Raw genomic sequence first — 21,914 nt, forward strand, 5'->3', positions numbered from 1 at the left:
TTGTGCTGCTAATCTTGTATTTGTTTTGGGAACGGCTTTATTTTGATTGACATTTTATTTTATTTTATTGTGTATTAAATTATTTTCCATGATCAAGTGTGTGTATATATAATTAAGTATGTACTCACCCATGTCTCTATTTAGGATATATTGTTATTTAAGTTTCGTTTCATTCCTTTATTTCTATGATAGTATATAGCCTCAAAATACAGATCTCAACCCACAAATATGATTTAAATCCTCTTTTGTTCTTCCATAATTAAGTGTGTGTACATATATTTAAGTATAAACTCACCCAAGTCTCTATTTAGGATATATTATTATTTAAGTTTCGTTTGATTCCTTTATTTTTATGATAGTATAATAGCCTCAAAATACAGATCTCAACCCACAAATATGGTTTAAATCCTCTTTTGTTCTTTTAAGTATCAAGCTCTTGGTATAAAGGTATTTTTCAAAATAACCACGACAAATCCGGTAATATCGCTTGGCATTTGTAACGGCAAAAGAATTCAAATCCTGCAAAATTATAGTCATTAACGAATCAGAAATAGTTAGTCAAAAAAAGTTACTAACAAGATTCAACCACAATATAACCAATAACTAAGCAATATATAGCCAATAATATTTATATCGATTCAAAAATATGGTTTAAATCCTCTCTTGCTTTTTTGAGTTGATGTTAAGCCACAGAAGCAGTTGTACATGTGCTGTCCCTGATAGACGGTTTAGGTTTCAGCTTTTAGAATGTTAAGTGTCCCTTTAAGTAATTTTTTTTAAGGATTTGCAAGAGAATCATGACGCTTCTCACGGTAAGTTAGTTTCACATATAAATTCGTGCTACTTCAAGAAGTTAGGATATAACAGGAAAATGTTTTTCAAAAATATTGTGGTTGGAAAGATAAGGTTCTTACAAGTTGTATTTCCATTTTTACTATCAATAATATTGTACACATTTATTGTACATTGTAAAATTATACAATAACACTTTTCTTTTTTAATCACAACATTTGAAGTAAATATTTGAAGTTTGGTATATTTGAGTTTTAATTTGCACGTATTTGCTCCTGTTCGCTGACCTTGAACAGTCACAACTGAACAGCTTGAACAGCTGCAGGAGCTACAATAAAATAACTACAACAGAATGAGACCATCCCTGGCAATATTTGTCATTACTCAACTAAAGAAGGAAAACAGAAAGAGAGACAGGAGTATTTGAGTGAAGCAAACAAATGAAGACTGCGGATGTTCTGACAGCTTGAACAAACATTCGTAGTAATGAATAAACGAAGGAATGGGTCTATATTATGAAACAAATACATAGACGTCAACCAAAACGATAAATTCGGGAACTGCGACACCCACATAGCAGTCCTAGATAAGATACCCCGAGCTTTGACTTCATGAGACTTTAATGCAATGCGAGTAGTGGACTGTAAGTGGTTGGTCTATCTTGGACTATCTGTCTTGGCTTTTCTCTGTCTACAATTACCCAGCGTCTTGATGCAACCTATGCAACCTATTGCAAAATACTTGATAACTTCAATTCAAAATCAACGGAATTTGAATTTCAATTCAAATTCAAATTCAATTCAAAAAAATTTGAATTGAAGTTATCAAGTATTTTGCAATAGGTTGCATCAAGACGCTGGGTAATTGTAGACAGAGAAAAGCCAAGACAGATAGTCCAAGTAATTGAGAGGCAAATGTTTAAATGGCTGGAGCACGGGTAAATGGCAGGAGTATGAATGACTCTCTTATTGGGCACATACTTGTCAGGTTAGTTTGTCATTGATCCTCTAGCCAAATGTATTCACGGAATTTACGGAGCAGGACTTAAGGAAAAAATCATTCTGAATCTCCGCAGCAGAGTTTACACGACCCTTGTCAACAGTAGCCTAGACTATAAGAACGGAATTTCATAAAATATATATATATAAAATAAATTCTATTTTTTAGTCGTTCCAGGTATTGTAAAATTCCTTATGTTTAAAGTAGCCAATCCAAAGTTACTACCATTAGATAATTTGCAGAGTTAAAATAAGGACCATTTTTCTCACCTGAAAAAGAAGGGTGCAATATCACTAGAAATTATAATATTAAATTCAACTTGTCTGAGAACTAAGAATAAGTTTTCAGCCTTCTGTATACGAAAATAGTAAATCTCACAGAGGAAGGATGGTCGCAGACGCGTGTCAGAGGTGATCATATTAGACTGAAACTTTGAATTCAGGTACCCTTTTAAGTAAGAAAAGAGATTAATTCAAATGAAAGTGCCGTTTTTTCAGTCAGGTTGTGTCACAAAATGCCAAGTTTGAATTTCAATACAGCTTCTTGAATTTCAATACAACTTCCACTGGACGAAAGTTCCAGTTGGATTATTTCACGACTGCATTGCGTGGACATGGTATGAATTTATGACTTCCGATAATTTTTTGCATTGTCCTATACTGAACTTTATTAGCCGATGCATGTATGCTGGCGTAAAAACTGATAAATTTATCAAGAGTAGCGGGGAGTTTTTTCCTAATGAATCGATTATTGAGGGGAAAAAGATATGATATGAAGTAAGCGGCAGTAATTTGACTAAAGAGGTTATACCGAGCCTTATTTCAAATATTTAAAGTTCCTTATTCGGGTCCCTCCTATGGACTAGGAATGGTAGACTGCCGGAGAAATGCAGCTTGCCGGATCCTCTTGATACTGCAGATAGGCTTTTTTTCAAGCTTACAGATTATCGGTCGAACCACCCTCAGAAGGATTTTCTGTTTGAATGCTAGTTTCCTATTTTTGTGCTGGGTTATTATCATTGTTATATTGTATTTACTTCTATGATACATTTAAAGAGGTTTACCACCCTTGGAGTGGCTTACTTTTCCAAATTGTTAGATTTATTCGAGTTTTAATTTGCACGTGTTTGCTCCTGTTTTTGTATGTGCCTTTTTCGTTTCATTTTCTTTCTTTTTGTTATGCTCCAAAGTCTTGCTTTGTATTTTTGATGGGTTATAAAATAAATAAATTAATTAATTAACTAAAGTTCTGAGACAGTTAACGATTTCAACACTATCAACTCTCTCGCAAACGCACCTTTTCACGTTTAAGACACAATATATATATATATATATATATATATATATATATATATATATATATATATATATATATATATATATATATATATATATATATATATATATATATATATATATATATATGTATATATATATATGTATATATATATATGTATATATATATATATATATATATATATATATATATATATATATATATATATATATATATATATATATATATATATATTATATATATATATATATATATATATATATATATATATATATATATATATATATATATATATATATATATATATATATATATATATATATATATATATATATATATATATATATATATATATATATATATATATATATATATATATATATATATATATATATATAAGCTCGGAACAACTAGGAAAAAAATATAAAAAAGCCCTGTTGGATGATTCTTCAGTTCCAGCCAGCAGTCCCGTTAAGTGCCAAGTACTCATTACCCTTTCAGTACCGAGTACCCGTTCAGTTCAGTAGGACAAAATTTATTTCCTGAAAACGGACAATCAAACAGTTTGTGGTAACGAACCTTATTTAAGGAGCTACTACTACTACTACTAACAACTCACCGCAGCACGAAGCCGCCTGAGGCCAAAACAGCCACGCACGCTCCTCCTCCATCCCAATCTATTCAAAGCCTCCCCTTTAACACCCTTCCAGGAAGTTCCCATTTCCTTTAAATCTTTTTTAAGACATCCTCCCACACCAGACGAGGACGACTTGCTTTCCGTTTAGCCCTAGACGGTTGGCCGAAAAGGACAATTTTCGGCAATCTGTCATCCTTCATCCGCAGAACGTGCCCTAGCCACCTCAACCTTTCTTTCATTATAGCCCTAGAAACCGGGATTGAACCACATTTTTCGTAAAGCCTACTCTTTGAAATACGGTCAGTCAGCCGGGTACCTAGAACAATCAATAAGCAATTTCTCTGGAAAACATTTAGAAAATCTTCATCCGTTTTTCGGAGCGCCCATGCTTCAGGGCCATTTTGGCCACTGTCATTAGCGTAGATGCCAATATTCTCATCTAGGTTCGCAGACTTATCTTCCTGTTTTTCCAAACATTTTTTGACCATGAGAAAACACCCTGGGCCTTCGCTATTTTGTTTTTAAAATCTTCACTGCACTCACCATATTCAATGATAATCCTACCCAGGTAAGTGAAGCTGCCCACGTGATCAATCTTTTCATTACCCAACGTCACCTTTTCATCTTCACTAATTCTTAGCCTTAGCGACTTAAACTTCGTACAATTTATTTTCAAACCTATTCTAGCACTCTGAACTCGCAAAACCACTGAAATTACATTCTTTTTGCTAACACATTAATCTAAAATTCTAAGATCATCAGCATAATCTAAGTCCAGGAGACTTTTTCCTCCCCATTTGATTCCATGGTCTCCCATTGCCTTTCCAGTGCTCCTTCAGACACATCCTCTACCTTTTCTAAAACCGCACTGCTCTTCTCTTAAAACTTTGTCTACGGCATCTCTCAGTCTAAAAAGTATCATATTACTAAGTAATTTGCTACCTACAGAGACCAGACTAATGCCTCGATAATTACCACACTCACTTTTATTACCTTTCTTATAAAGTGGCTTAATTAGGGTTTTCCTAAAAATCGTTCGGTACTTCCCCTTTTTCAAAAATCATATTCATAATCTTCAGTAACTTATTTCTAACCTCAGAGCCACCATATTTAAGAAATTCATTTACCACACTATCTGCACCGGGACCCTTATTATTTCTTAATCCTTTTAGTACTGTCGCTAATTCCTCTTCACAAAACAAATGTTCCTTCACATCCAAGGTACTACAAACTTTTCCATTTTCCCCTATATCTTTTCCTGAAATTCTATGTTGCTATAGCACATTCTCAAAATGTTCTAACCATCTTTCTTTAACTGTCTCCTCATCACTAATTGTGGCCCTGCTCCCATATTTAACTGAGACAAGCCCTGATTGACTAGTCCCTCTAAGATTATTAACATGACAACAAAATGTTTTACTATTATGCCGTCTAGCTGCATCTTCCAGATCCTTTACAATTTTATCCATGGCCTCCACTTCCCGCCTCCTTAGTTCATATTTTAATGCTTTCTCCACTTTCTTTACATTCCTTTTGTTTTTATATGATCTATCACTCAGATAATTCTTGTACAAGTCCCTTTTTCGACATAACACCTTTAAGTTTTAATTTGTTCGTACAAGTCCCTTCTCATTTCTATTAAACATAAAGCTTTTTAACTAATATTTCTAGCTGTTGTCTTAACATTTATCCCTAAGTCCTAATCCGCAGCTTTATATATTATTTTTCTAAAATTAGTTCAACTATCTTTAAAACTATTCAATTTTAAGCTCTCGTGTTAAGCATTCAACTGTCTTGAGCAAGTGTCTCTCTTCTCATTCTCATTCAAATTCTCATTCTGGAGTCTACCAACATCATAACTTTTCGGGAGGTAGTTACCCTTCCGGATTTTCAGCTTTAAACTAACCCTAGATACTACTAGATGGTGGTCTTTACTTTTAAAATTAATAACAGCACTCCTATATACCCTAGTATCTTGCATTGATCCTGCCAGTCTTCGGTTTATTATATCATGATCAATAAGGTTTGCTGTCTTACCATCACGTGAACACCATGTTAACTTATGAGCCATTTTATGACCAAACACCGTATTGGTTATAACTAGATTGTTATACCTACAAAATTGCAAAAGTCTGTAACCATTACTGTTTTCTTTTCCTACACCAAATTCACCTAGACTAGGATACCATCTATCCTTATTTTTACCGATCTGGCGTTAAAATCTGCTAGTAAAAACATCATATTTCTACCTGGGACCCTGTCTATTTGCTCCTGTAACTTTAAGCAAAATTCATCTGAGTCACTATTATCTTCGTCAGTCGGTTCTACAGGGGCATATACTACTATAACTGATACCCTGAACTTTTTAGTCATAAAATGAGCAATTAGTATTCTATTATTAATACCTTCCCAGCCTAACAAGACTTAGCAGCTTCCTTATACGTCAAGCCCTAGTCCCTGTCTATGTTACCCACCCTTCTTACCTGAGTAAACAAATGCTATATTACTTAATTTCATGCTTCCTACCCCTGGGATATGAGTTTCTGAAACTCCTAGTAAGTCCAGTTTGAATCGTCTGAATTCGTCAGTCAAAACGTCAATACGATAGTCATTTTTTAACGTCATAACATTCCAGGTTCCAATTTTCATGTTCTTCAAATCATTGAAATTATTTTGGCCACAGGAAAAGCAATGATCTCGGATAAAAGTGCAGAACGGGGATCACATATCTTCTCAAGTCTACAGCGAAGTGCTTAGAACCGGACAGCAACAAGTCCCTGAGACCATGGGCGCCCATAAGGGGGGTTGACCTCCAATCACTTTTGATTGTTAAAAAGGCCAGTAGAACTTCTGATTACCAATCAAATGAGCCCCCTCTGAGGTTTATACGACCATCCTTTCTAAAACACCTTATGACCCCCCCCCCCCCAGGGCATAGCTTACAACCTGTGCTCTACGGGGTGGGGGGGGGGGGAGTATTTCTCACAGTCATAATTTACGCACCTTTAAACTACGTTGGACAAAATGACTATCTCAAAATTTTGATTAGGTGTGTTTGGGGAAGGGACTGACGGGGGGGGAGGGGGAGCGGGTTTCCCTCCATGAGCTCTTTTTGAAGTTCCTGTGACATTTCTTTCTATAAGAAGTGCCCTGGTCTAAAAAACAAAACAATATATTGTGCCCACATTGCTCTTTACTTAGACAGCTCTGTCGTGCTGTCTATGATATTTTGTCTTGAGATTTCAATTATACAGCACTGGAAGTGCCGATTAGACCAGGTAAGCCCCCCCCTCCTAAAATTCAGCCTATGGGCGCCCTTGCCTGCGACCCCCAGTATCAATGGAGGCTTTGTACAATCCTGGGCCCATCTTGGTCACAACATGGTTTTCAGCAATTGGCGATGCTCTTCTATCAGCAAGAGTCGAAATCCTGCAGACAATCTCAAGCCTCTTACCTCCGACATATTATATATTCATGCCTAAAAATATTACGCTACTACGGGAAGGCAGCCCACAATAGATAAATTAGCTATGAAAAGTTTATCAGCCCGAAAACCGCCCGTCAAAACAGACCAAGCCCAGAAGAATTGTCCATTAATCAGAATCCCATTCGAATGCTGTGTTGTTTACTAAGGTATAATGTCATCGACGATCGCCACTCCTCAAGTGGCAATAGAGTTGATCGCCAGGTCCCAGTCTTGCAGGTACCCCGAAAGAGTCGAGGCAGCCCTTTGCAGAGGCCGTTGTCCATAGATCTGGATCTTACCCTCTATCGCAGTTGTCCTCCTATAGAGGATTCTCCCGCGATGGGGTTTTGCATCACCATGCAATTTAACCCATTACTGGGAGAAGGTTTGTAACTCATGGGACGTGTGGACACACTGGTGGGACCTATTGAGTGTACATTTGAGGGGCCTTCTTCTTCCTCCGCCTGTATCTATGGCCCCGGTCGAGAGTGCCCCAGTTCCTATTATGGACCCCCAGGGACAAGGTTCCCTCTTGGTGCGTGCCTCCTATGGGGGTAATGGTATACCATTACCATTACCATAATGGCATACCATTACCATTACCTCCTATGGTATAAATGGTATGTATAACCTATAACTTATCACCAACTTATAACCTATATCCTGTTCTAACCTATACTCTTTATCATGTATAACCTATAACTTATATTCTATAACTTATAACCAACTTATAACCTAAATCTTGTTCTAACTTGTTCTAGCGACTAACTTTTTCCGCCTCAATAGTAACCGAAACTCTGTAAACGGAACTTTGATATCAATAGACACATCAAAAGAATCAGATTTTTATGCTGATTTCAAATATACAAGTTTCATCAAGTTCAACGTTACCCATCAAAAGTTACGAGCCTGAGAAAATATGCCTTATTTTCGAAAAAATGGGGAAAAACCCCCTAAAAGTCATAGAACCCTAATGAACTAATGGCACCATCAGATTCAGCGTATGAGAGAATCCTACTGTAGAGGTTTCAAACTCCTATCTGAAAAACTGGTAACTTTTGTATTTTTTGCCAGAAGAAACATCACGGATACGTGTTTATTTGGTTGTTTTTTTTTTTCCAGGGGTCATCGTATCGACCCAGTGGTCCTAGAATATCGCTATAGGGCTCATTCGAGAGGAAATTAAAAGTTCTACTACACTTTTGAAGTGACCAGAAAAAAATGGAGGGCAACTAGGCCCTCTCCCACGCTCATTTTTCCCCAAAGTCACCCGATCAAAATTTTGAGATAGCCATTCTGTTCAGCATGGTCGAAAATATAGTAACTATATCTTTGAGGATGACTTAATCCCCCACAGTCCCCGGGGGAAGGACTGCAAGTTCGACTCTTTCTCACAACTCTTTTTTTAAAACAATAAAACTTTAGCGTCAACAGCGGGGCGTTGAGGAGGGGACAGCCCATTTCATAAACGGAATAATTTCTGTCGTTTTAAATTTTAATGGCACTTTATACTTTCAGTTAAAAAAACTTTTTTTTTATTTTATCTAATCAAAAATTCAGAACGGCCGAATTTGCACTTCAGAGTCAATCTTAAAAAGACCACAAATACAAATATGATAAGATTGGCAAAAAAAAAGAAATATTAAAATGTCAATAATATTAAAAAAATTAAAACTAGCAGGATTTATGCAGGAAATAAATCGGATATAAAAACACAAAGATAATTTAGTCTATTTGACAAAACACAACATAGTAAAAAAAAAGACTGTAAAAGTAGTTCCATGTTTGTTACAAAAAGAATTCTGCTTCTTTTTCTCTTAAAATCGAGCTGTTTCCCTATGTTTTACGGAAGAGACACAAGAAAAACGAGCAGACAAAAAACTAAAGAACGGCGTATCGATCTATTTTTTCCATTTATCTATTTCTTTCGCCCAAAAACTACAAGGATCAACTAGACAAGACATCTAGGCAATATTCTCGTGCCTCATTTTATAAAAGTACTTTTATTTACTTTCCAAGGAAAATGTAGTGTTTTTCAATGCTTTCTAAGTGACACAAAGCCCTCAAAAGAAACAGCGACACTTTGTTTCGACATATCTTTTAGTCTTATCTCTAGGAAACCCCTCAAAATAAAATCAAACAAAAGCACTGTAATTTATGCATAAAATGGTGTGTAACATATTTTAAATAAACAGGAAATTCTAAATTTTTAACAACAAACTATTTGATTTTATATATATATATATATATATATATATATATATATATATATATATATATATATATATATATATATATATATATATATATATATATATATATATATATATATATATATATATATATATTATATATATATATATATATATATATATATATATATATATATATATATATATATATATATATATATATATATATATATATATATATATATATATATATATATATATATATATATATAAGCAACTTTAATATCTACTGTAAATGGCCTACCAATATTATTTGAAGAGGCAATTGAGAAAAAAAAACATGTAAACAGAAATTTGGCTATAAATAGACACACCGGAGATATTTCATTAAGCCCAATTTATAACAACTGAATTTCAAAAGACTCAATCAATATTTTCGCCTAGTCTAATTTAAGACAACTTGTTTGCATATCTAACGAAAATTGAAGTTGCAGAATGGCAAAGTCTATTGCCAGGCAAAAAAAAATCTTATTCAAGCCAATTGGTGGATTTTCTTTCATTTATCTTTGGCTGTTTTTTTTATTCAATATCTATTCTGCTCTTGATAGGCTCACTTTTGGGGGGGGGGCACTGAGGATGACTTGGCGGAGGTCCTCGTCAAAATATTTGCTTCGTCTTCATATTTTGCTATTGGGTGACAAAATCCTCGTTTTCTCACCTATTTGATTATATTTTTCATTTATTATATTCTTTCCTCTCTTGGTTTCATACGTCTTGTATAGCCAGTGTGGTCTTAGAATGTATTTACAGACTACTTTTATACAGATACAAGCGAATAACACATGCGAACGATTTGTTGGCATAGCAGATGAAGCTCGAAATGAAATGTTATTTTTTCAAATTAACACCCAGAACCGTTAATCCATAAATATATTTGGAACCCTAAGAGGCAGAGTGGTTTTAGGGGGGACAGAGCGCAGAAATTATAGGGGCGCAAGATTTCAAATAAATAATCTAACGATTATAATCATTTTGTAATTTTGATTTTTTTTTTTTCTATATTGAAACAAAATAGAAGGCGCAGCTGACAGAAAGTATAAGCAAATTGAAAATGAAATTTCATGTTACCCATATCTTTTTTAATGTTTTAATTTTAACTTCGTTTTTTTGTAATATTTTGTATTCAATTATGTTAATATATGAACAAATTATTTTTTTTAAATTTGACTTTGACATTTTTTGGAAGATAGGGGGGGGGGGCCTTAATCAAGATTTTGCCCCGGATGCAAGAGGCCAGAACTATTGTTAAGAGGTGACATTGAACAACTCCTTTAAACCTGTATAGAAATAAAACAAGCTTTTTGGCCAAGGTAACATTACGCTGCACCTTTTACCAAGGGCGGATCCAGGATTTTTTTTTCGGGGGGGGTTACTAATTTTTGACTTTTTCGGGGGGGTTTACTAATTTTTGACTCAGTTTTCGACTAATTTTACTGATTTTTACCTAGGTTTTACTAATTTTCGACTTATTTTTGAGTCGGTCAAAAATTTCGGGGGGGGGGGGGGGGTTAAAAACGGGTACCCCCCCCCCCTGGATACGGCCTTGCCTTTTACATAAAATTTGCAGCAGGTACATAATCCATCTTAAGTGATTCTAGTGACCCCTGTTGTAGCTTCGAAAAATATGTATAAAAAATGTAAAAAAAAAGTTTGTAAATAGATCCCTGTTGTAGATATAGATTTGATAAAATTATCATTTTGAATAGCACTAGTCACTTTACACTTGAACCCGCTTAATGGCACTAACGACATGATTTAGGAAATAATTCCTAAGAGCACGTTGCAAAACAAAATGAAGCAAATTGAGAAAAAACGAGGACATTTCTAGCCACTGATTTTTTCTCTAGCTGAAAGTATTTTCGTTTTTTCTTTTCCACAATTCGCTTCGTTTTGTCACTATTTAGAATAAAACTATACATAATTTTTGAAAAAAACTGAAAATTAAAAATAAAATTGTTAAAAAAAAGGGGACACCAGGAATAACAACGATCAAGGCAGTAGTGAATACTTATATGACTCTCAGGAAGGGGTTTTACTCAAAAGGGTTTTTTTTTTTTTGGGGGGGGGGGGAGGGGGTTACACAAAAAACTCAAAAAACGCATAGAAAATTTGTTTATATCCATTTTTGTTATTTTTTTACGAGTCAGACAAACATTTCGGGGGGGAGGTTAAATCCCCTACCCCCCCTCCTGAATACAGCTATGCTCTTAAAACCTCTCCTTAAAAAAAAAATCCAATTTTGCTTATCTTAATAAAGGGAAATAACTGAGAAATTAAGTTAAAACCAATAAATAAAAATTCGTAGATATTTAATTGAAGGGTAAAACTTTTATTTATTTCATTTGCTTTATGTTATATTAATTTTATTGATAAATATAAAGGCGGTATTCCAAGAGATGGTGAAGGTAAAATCAAGGTTTCTTAGTCATTAATTGTCATTTAGTTAAGCCTCGTTTACAAAGTAAATAAAGGGTTTAGTATTAAAAGTTCATTTTCGTATGGGATTAAATTTTATCATATTCGAATTTTGTTCCAACATAATTATTTTTTTTAATAAAAAATTTAGTTTTTTGTTTTTTTAGCACCGAATCTTCAGATTCTAGGGGGAGGAGATTTTTTCAATGAAAATACCAAAAAAAGGGTATTTTTCAAAATGTAAGGCGGAAGAAGCATAAGCACATTTTTTGTACACTTTTGGAGCATATTATTTTGGTGTAGGTATATTTTTTAGTTTATTATATGTATTTACGTGTGTTTGAATAACTGGAGTAAAAATTGGGGAGGAAAATCAATTTCAGAACCCAAAATTATAATTTAAACTTATTTATAATCTTATTCATAATAATTTTTTACGCGTTAACCCCCCCCCCTCTCTAGAAAAATACACGAGACAGTTAAAAATTTCTGAGTTACAGCGCCACGCCCACTTATCTTATTGTTCTAGGCTTTTGCAAGAAATTCATTGCACAGAAACAAATCAATTTAAAATCGTTCACTGAGCTTACAAGGTTATAACTGGAAGTCAAATATCCAACAGATATTTCGGTATTGTAAACTAAAACTACTTGACATCAGTTTAGAACGCTTCTCAAGTTATATCTGAAGCATATCTCAAGCTGTTCCTAAGATACAATCCAATTTCTTTATTTTGCACCGAATTTCAACAAAACATCGAATTTCAACCTACTTTGTGTTAGTCACCTAGGCTTTTCAGTATGACTCACGTACAACGATTGTTCTAAGTCAGTGGTTCCAAAACTTAGCTGACCTACCTCCCCCTTTCCGGATAAACTATTACTCAGCCCCCCCCCCCCGGAAATTAACTGTAATTAAATTTTAATAGGGATTAAACAGACAGATGTGAATTAGAAACAATGGTGAAAGAAATTACAAAACTCAGAAGAGAAAGGTAATAAAAAAAACCACTTTAAATCATTTTATTGAGAGGAATTAACTTAATTAACTTGGTGTACTGCTTATTTACTGGTCTTCTCCAAGATTTTTATCAGCAGTAACCTTTAATCATACATATGCAATACATATGTTTAACAATTAATTTAAAACATCTGTGCCCATACCCCCCCCTGAATCGTTCCAGCACCCACAAGGGGGCGGTAGTACCCACTTTAGGAGTCACTGGTTTAGGTAGATACACTTGTCTCTACACAGTAGCTGACTCTTTTCTCGGAAAACCTCGGAGCCTTGAAAGTAATGTAAAGCCCAGTTGACGAGATTTAGGCAGAATAAGGTAATTCTTATAACTACTTATTTTTTGAGGGTCAAATACAATCCGTTCTCAAATTTTTGCAATTAGTCTTTTTCAACAGTGAATGTTATGTGGTGATATGGAATCGATAAAAATTGTCTATTCTTTTCTCACTTATATTTTTTTAACCAGAAAATAATCGTTTTTTTTCCTTTTTCTTATAAACGTGTGTGGTATTTTATTTTTCGCTTCAATTTTTTTAAAGCAAGCACCGCATACTTTTAACCTTACTAATTTCCGACCTGACTAATACGCACATTAAACAGACTTAAACGTAGCTTCTGTGCGTATGTAGTAATATCAATTATTCCAGCCAAGACGAAAAAGTTAACTTTTGGGCAAGTTAGCTTTTGTCGCTTTCTAGGAAGAAAGAAAATTCTCACTTCTAGGAATTCCAAAGTTCATGAATGATCAAAAAGTCGCGTTGTCTTCGCAGTTATTTACTTTGTGCTTTTATTTTGTCTGATTCCTTATCCGTGTTATGTAGTTTTTCTTGTTTTTTTTTCATACTGGCGAAAAATTCGTACTCAATTTGTTTTTATTTCGTCAATTCAAAATATGCCAAATACAGCTATACTGCGTGTAAGTATACCGCCATATGAAAATAACAAATAGCAATATTCAATCACCCTACTCCCTTAGATCACTTACACTAAAATAATAAATGCTCGAATGTATCAGAACAGCCTACCGAAAAACTTTCCAAGACATTTTTTTTGGAGCGGCTTGATCCCTTTTTTCATTTTTTTTTTACTTCAAAATCATGTACAGTGACTAATCAGATGTCCTCTTTGAAAAAAAAATACAATTTACATAAGCTGTAAATATAAAATTGTTAAAATTAATAAGTAAAACATAAAACATAAGTAAAAAAAATAACAATATTTACATAAGCTGTTAATAATGTTTTTTTTACTTATTCATGTTTTATTATTGTTTATAAAATATTGTCAGCGACCCGTTCCACCATTGCCAGCAACACCACAATATTAATAGCTTATAGTTATTTCAAGGAGATTAAAGATGAATTATTAGATGAATGCTCGTTTTACATTTTAATATGTCTCCTTACTTTATTTTGAAAACCCTTTTTTGTAACCAATCATTCGTTTAAGGTCAACTTCAGCAGATGAGTTATATCTCAATTTGAAATTCCATCTCCGTCAGAATGAATCTAAAATTTTCTTTTGATATTCCTCTCCAAGACTTTTGAGATACCCCCCCCCCCCGAGATCCTGTTTTATTGTTCATCTGTTTTTGCACTCTGTTTGCTGTCATTTGGTTAGTGTGGATTTTCTTCTTCATCTTAATTTCTGCTTCCTCCCTTTTTCTCTCTACATTCTGTAAGTTTCCTCATTCGCCTCTCATTGTTTACAGTTAAAAAATGGACGTATCACTAAATTTTTAAGTTTTCTGGGACCCCCCCCCCCCCTCCGATTTGCATGCAGGAACGATCTAATATGTTAAAAATAAAAAGAGAGGAAATCTCACTATCTTTTCAGTCCAAGTTTTATCATTCGAATTAAATACTGCTAAATTTTCAAGAATCGTTGATAGCATTTGGCTTTCCTAATTGCTCTCAATAGGTTAGTTGAGATTTTCTCCTGTTTATTAACCTTCGCCTCCTCCTTCTTTCTCTTCAGATTCTGTATTTTTCCACATATCCCCTTCCCATACCTCTCACTTTGACTGTTTCCAGGGAGGACAGTGAAACTGTCCACTATATCCCCCGTTTTAAAATTTTTGGACCCCCCCCCTGTTTCTAGAAACAGTATTTAAATGATGTTGTATATTCAAGAACCGTTAACGGCATTTGGCTTTCAGAAACATGGGCCAGTAGATGGGAATGACATTAGTCTGACGAAATGCTTTGTCAAGGTCTTTGGAAAGCTTCACACGTTCCCGCATCTTTGATCAACTTTTTCCAATCAAATGAGCCCTCTTTGAAATTTATACGAGCATCCCTTTCATAAGAACCATATATGCCCCCAGGGCATATCTTACAACGTTTGCCACTCTTTTATCAACTTCGACGGCTAGAGGTTAATATCTTCGAAACGAAGGTGAACTTTAAAATAAAAGTTTTAAAATTTCTAGACCCCCCCCCCCCCCTGTTTCCAAGAATGAATGATCTAATATGTTTAAATTAAAAATCAAGAGGAAATCTTACTGTCTTCTTAGTCGAAGTTTCCGCATTCGAATTAAATACTGTTGTATTTTCAAGAATCGTTGACGGCATTTGGCTTTCATAAACTTGGGCCAATAGATGAGATTGACATTAATCTGACGAAGTGCTTTGTCAAGGTCTTTAGAAAGCTTCACACGTTCCCACATCTTTGAAGGAAAAGATGACCTAAAATAAATACAATTAGCTGTACAAACGGCATTTGTGATTACAAGGGATACCAATCCGTGGTCCTTCTTAATAGATTACTTGTTGTCTCTATTTGAAATTCAAGCAGAGATAGGGGGGAAAACTAGGAAAAGAAATCATTACTTCTGGGAAAAGAGCCAAGCACTTTAGGAAAGATTTACAAAATTACTTTCTTCTTGTCTACTCAAAAAAGTAGAATCCTTTCCACAGTTAAATGGATCAAGGTTATATTGTGTAAAATGGCAAAGCGAACTCAAAATTCTGAAAAAAAAAATAGTTTTAATGATTTAGCGTTAATTTCCATCACTTAATAGACATAAAACAGTTGTGAATTAGGCATACTAGAAATGAAAGTAAAAAAAAAATTAGGAAGTAAGTTAGATGACAAAATAAAAAAATTACATAAAATATCAAAAAATAAAATTTAGAATACAAAAGATATGCCTAATAGTAAATTGACACACTAGCGACGAAAATAAAAATTAGAAAATAAAACAGTAAAGTAAAAATAGAAAAACAAATTAGAAAATAAAAAAAAGAAAATAAACACAATAGTAAATCGAGCATTCTAGCAAAAAAAAGAAATTAGAAATTAAAAGTAGAAAAAGAAGAAAATAAAAATAAAATAAATTTACGCATAGCCTACTAGCCAAGAACAAAAAAGAAAAGAAAATTGGAAAAAAAATTAAAAATAAACTCGAAAAAAAACTAAATAGAAAAATAAATAGATATACACGACAGTACAACCGGCTCAATACCAATTTCTAGGGCTATAACAAAAGAAAAGTTAAGATGGCCAGGGCATGTTTGCGGAAGACAGATTCACAAAGATTGTTCTCTATCGTCATTCATCTAGGGAGATCCTTATGGGATTCCCAGTCGAAAAGCATTCCAGGGGATTTGGGTGGAGACAGGTACACTGGCTACAGCTAGAAAAAAAGAGCAGGTACCTACATTGGATATAGAGGCACCATGTGACTCATGTATGAGCAGGCGAGAAAAAAAAAACTACATTACAAAACCTGATCTTCATGTTGGGATGGATGTGTTGGCTTGATTTATTCAGTAAAATAAAAGCTACAGTACTGAGTGTTGTTAGCCTGAGTTAAAAACCCCACTTAAATATTCTGGAGGCCGTTTATGGCCCCGTCCGTCTTTTTACAGCCTGGACCTAGTGGGCCACTTTATGGAACAAACTGTGAGCCTTACATGAAATATTGAATTATATATTCCCTATTATTAACTCTAAAATGCTCTAAACATCTCTAAAATACGTCATTTGACATGTATTGATTTGAAAAAAAAGTATGCTGAAAACATTAATCAGAGGAAGCCAAAAAAATTAGCACATGGAACATAGGAACATGGTTTCAGTAATATTAGAAAAAAAAATCGACGAGAAACCTGAATACATAAATAGGAGAAACTTCATTGAAATGCTCAAGAGCCTCAATGTCGTGGGGGTGTACACACGGCTTCCTTGCTATGCAATCTTTTTACAAATGCAGTACACTTCTAATCCCTAATATAAAACTCTTTAGTTGAGTCTTGAGTGGCGCCACGATTATGGGAACCAGCTGGTCTAAGCAGACACTTTGTGAGAAAAAAAAATCCAAATCTCTGTAAAATTAGGTTAGAGGAATAGTCCTGGGAAGAACCACTCAGAAACTAGACGAGGCTCCATTTTTGATTAGATTGTCTTGCCATTTGCTTTGAAATTGAAGTTTGTTATGAAATCCAATCTTCATACATAAAGTTCAACTCTGCCTTTTATAGAGGAAAAATTTAATTATATCCTTATTTAGCTAATTGAAGATCCATGGGGTTCTTCAATCAGATTAATCTCTGCTAATTTTGGTTTGACATACTATAAAAATAATTGTTGAAACTCTTATATCTCTGCTCTTTTTATGTTTTAAATTTGGTTTTTGCTTTCGCGGATAAAAATTTGCCGTTTAAATTTGATTTGGTTTCGTCTTTTTATTGAAGTTTTTATTGAAAACCAATTTTATGACAAATATTTTCTTTTGTACTTAATATTGAAAATAAACATTAAAATTATAGTAACATTTTGAACTGATGAGCTTTCAGCAATTAATATCATTATACATAAAATATTCAGTTTAATTTATTAGCTCTTTTTAAAGTTGTTAAAGACGAATATAGTTTCCCTACAAACAAGTGTTTGGATACTGCCTCCTTTCCTAACTGTAAATAAAAACCAAAAGCCTACTGCGTCATTCTCGCTTCACTGAAAACGGATTATATTAATTAAAAAAATAATACAAATATTTTCTTTCCCAGTTCTTGCAGTAATGAAAATTAAAATACAACTACACTAGAATAAATTCTTAAGCTGATGGATCTTTCAACAATTAATATCAGTATACATAAAATGTTCAATTTGAGGATGTTTATATTTTACTAGACTGTTCAAAACGTACATAGTTTTCAGTAAAGCGCCAATGACGCAGTACGTTTTAGACTTTTACAGTGAGAGAAGGAGGTCATGGCCAAACTCTTGTTTGTAGTGATTTGTGCTTGTTTCAAGCTTGATTTGCATATTCAATTTAAGTTTCACTCGTTTTAAGATTTGCTTATTAATTTACATTAATATCTATTGTATGTTTGTTCGCATTGATTTAATTTCTGTTCGTTTTAATTTCATTTATACTTCAAAAGAAATATATTTTTTTTCGTTTTAAGCTTGATATTAATATTCAATCTAAGCATTAATCGCTGTAAAATATATTTTTTCATTTGTTTCATTATTGACTTTATGTTTTTGTTATCATCTCTTATTTAATTTCCGTTTGTTTTGGGTTTTATTGATTCTTTAACAATAATTTATGTTAGTTTTGAGCATGTGATTTAAAAGGTATTTTTATCTGCATCTATTTAGTTTACAATAGCCATTAATTTTATTTGAAAAATTTTTTTTTCTGAAAGTTTTTTTTAATTAATTTTTGTTCGTTTTTGATTGCAAAAAATTTCAAGTTTTTAAAAATTCCTTATTTCAAAATCAAACTTAAAAGAAAATCTAATATTCATTAAAGTATCAAAACTCATATCAAAGCAACAATATGAAAGTAAAAAGTGGGTTTGTGTCAACCTTGGAGTTTTTATTATCTGATGTTTGAACTATTTTTAACAAAATTGCTATCTCAAAATTTTTATCGGGTGGGTTTGCGGAAAAAGAGCGCGGGGGAACTAGATTAAGCTTTGGTCTCTTTTCACTCTTCAAAAGTGAACTAGAATTTCTATTTTCAATCAAATGAGCCCTCTCTGAAGTTTATACGAGTATCCCTTCTATAAGAACCATATATATCCCCAGAGTATAACTTACAACGCCTATCCTTGGGCCATGGGGGGTCGTGTCAACCCTGGAGTTTTAATATCTGATGGTTGAACCATTTCTAACAAAATGGTCACCTGACATTTTTATGGGATGGGTTTATCCATCCGATACACCCAAAGGTGTGGAGGGCGGGAGGGGCTAGTTGCCCTCTGATCTTTTTTTTACCCAGAGAAAATGAACTACAATTTTTAATTTACATGCAAAAGAACCCTCTCTGAAGTTTATACGAGCATACCTTCCATAAGAACCATATATGCCAGCAATACTTACAACGCAGAGCAATATATGCAGAGCAATACTTACAACGCCTGCCCCAGCCCTGGGAGGGGGGATGTCGACACAGAATGTTTTCTTATCTGATCTTTGAACTATTTTTAACGAAATAACCATACGTAAAGGAGTTTTTGTTATATAATCTTTTAGCGATTTTTAACAAAATGGCTACCTCAAATTTTTTATCAGATGTATTTGGGGAAAAACGGCTTGGGAGCCAGTTGCCCTCTCATCACTTTTGAATCTTAAAAAGGGCACTAGAACTTTCGATTTTCAATCGAATGGGCCCCCTTTGAAGTTTATACGACGTCCCCTTCTATATGAAATGCCTCTGGGAAAAAAAATGAATGGAGTGTGGGGGGAGGCTAGCTGCCCTCCAATCACTTTTGACTCTTAAAAAGTGAATTGCAACTTTCAATTTCCAATCAAATGAGCCCGCTAGGATTTTTGTATGAGCATCCCTTCCATAACAACCATATATGTCCCCAGGGCATAACTTAAAACGCCTACCCCCGGGTCCTGGGGGGCTCTGTGACACCGGAGTTTTTTGTTATCAGAACTTTGAACTATTTTTAACAAAATTTCTATCTAAAACTTTTTATCTTATGTATATAGGGCGTGGAGGAAGGGGGAGGGGGGCTAGTAGCCCTCTGATCTCTTTTGACTCTAAAAAAGTGAACAAGAACTTTCAATTTCAAATCAAATGAGCCCTCTCTGAAGTTTATACGAGCATCCTATCCATAAGAACTATATATGCTCCTAGAGCATTGCTCGTAACGCCTGCCTCTGGGCCCTGGCGGGTTCTGTCGACACAGGAATTTTTCTTATCTGACCTTTGAAATATTTTTAATGAAATGGCTATTATAAAATTTTTATCGGATGGGCTTGGGGAAAAAAAGAGTGTGGGAGGGCTAGTTGCACTCGGATATGTTTTGGCTCTTAAAAATTGAACTATCATACTTCAGTTTCATTCAAATGCAATCCCTTTTTTTTATATACATGAATCTTTTTTGTATAAACCATATGCACCCCCAGTACTGAACTTGAAGCACCTAACACCAAGGACCGGGGGGATATTTTTGTGATCTAATTTTTGAACAATTGGCTATCTCAAAATTTGTAGCGGACGGGTTTGGCGAAAAAAGAGCGGGGGGGGGGCTAGTTAAACTCTCTTGACTCTTAAAAAGTGAACTAGAACTTTCAATTTCCATTCAAATGATGTCCTCTATGAAGTTTATACAAGCATCCCTTTCATAAGAACCATACATGCCCTTAGGTTATAACTTAGAACGCCTTCCCCTGTGCCCTGGGGGGTTCTATTGACACCGGATTTTTTCTTATCCGACCTTTGAACTATTTTTAAGAAGATGTCTATCTCAAAATTTTCATCAGATGGGTTTTGAAAAAGAAGGCGTGGGGGGGGGGCTAGCTGCCCTCGAATATCTTGACTATTAAAAAGTGAGCTCGAACTTTCAATGTCCAATCAAATGAGCCCTCTCTGAAGTTTATACAAGTATCCCTTTCATACGAGCAATATATGCCCCAGGGCATAACTTACAACGCCTGCCCCGGGCCCTGGGGGGTTGTGACGACACCTGATTTTTTGTTATCTGACTTTTCAGTAATTTTTAACTTAATAGATATCTCAAAATTTTTATTGGATGCATTTGGGTAAAACAGGGCGTAGGGGGGGGGCTAGTTGCCCTCCAATCTCTTTTGACTCTAAAAAACTTACTAGAACCTTCAATTTCCAATCAAATGAGCAATCTCTGAAGTTAATACGAGCATCCCTTCCATAAGACCCATATATGCCCCCAGGGCATAACTTACAACACCTGCCCCCGGGCCTTGGTGGGTTCAGTTGACACCGAAATTTTTGTTATATGATCTTCGAACTATTTTTAACAAAATAGCTATCTTAAAATTTGTATTGGATACATTTGGGAAAAAAGATTTTTTTTTTTGGGGGGGGGGGAAGCTGGTTGCCCTCCAATATCTTTTAATGTTTAAAAAGTGAACTATAACTTTCAATTTCCAATCAAATGAGCCCTCTCTTAAGTTTATACGAGCATTCCTTCCATAAGAACCTGGCATAACATATGTTCCCAGGGCATAACTTATAACCCTTGCCCCTGAAGACTGTGGGGGGAGTGTCCTGCTCAAACATATAATTTCCAGAACTTTTAACTATGTTGAACCAAATGGCTATATTGAAATTTGGATTGGATGTGTTAGGGGAAATGGTGGGCGTAGAAGGGGTGTCAGCCTTATATTCCCCCAGGACATAACCTACAACCCTTGCCCTGAGGGCTGTGGGGGAGTTGTCATCCTCAAAGACCTAATTTCCAGACCTTGAAAACACGTTTAACAAAATGGCTGTCTCAAATTTTTTATTGGATGTGTTAGGGGGATTGGTGGGTGCGAGACGGGGCTTAGTTGCCCTCAAATCACTTTCGAATATTAAAAGGGCACTAGCCCTATGAATTTCCTATCGAATGAGCCTTTTTTGAGGTTTCTATGAAAATACCTTCTATAAAAACCTTGTAGGCCCTCAGGCTATAACTTAAAACCTTTGCCCTGAGGGTTGTGGGGGAGCTTCCTCCTCAAAAATATATTTTCTATCGGGAAATGAAATAAGTTGAACCAACTGGCTATCTGAGAATTTTGATTGGAAATGTTTGGGGAAAGATGAATGTGGGGG

At 34.5% G+C, this 21,914-nt stretch overlaps 1 protein-coding gene across 1 annotated transcript in view; it reads right to left on the reverse strand.

The window, feature by feature from the left end:
* The window catches only part of LOC148953577 (protein MAK16 homolog), a 124,578-nt gene that overhangs the window by 68,243 nt on the left and 34,421 nt on the right, over nt 1-21,914 (reverse strand). The window contains exon 4 of the mRNA XM_089087739.1: nt 15,379-15,561. Coding sequence (XP_088943865.1) covers nt 15,379-15,561 — 183 coding nt within the window. The remainder of the gene's footprint in view (nt 1-15,378; nt 15,562-21,914) is intronic.

This window comes from Artemia sp. Qi Xiang Cuo, chromosome 4 (genome assembly GCF_049724085.1).
Source record: "Artemia sp. Qi Xiang Cuo chromosome 4, ASM4972408v1, whole genome shotgun sequence".
NCBI classification, from domain to species: Eukaryota; Metazoa; Arthropoda; class Branchiopoda; order Anostraca; family Artemiidae; genus Artemia; species Artemia sp. Qi Xiang Cuo.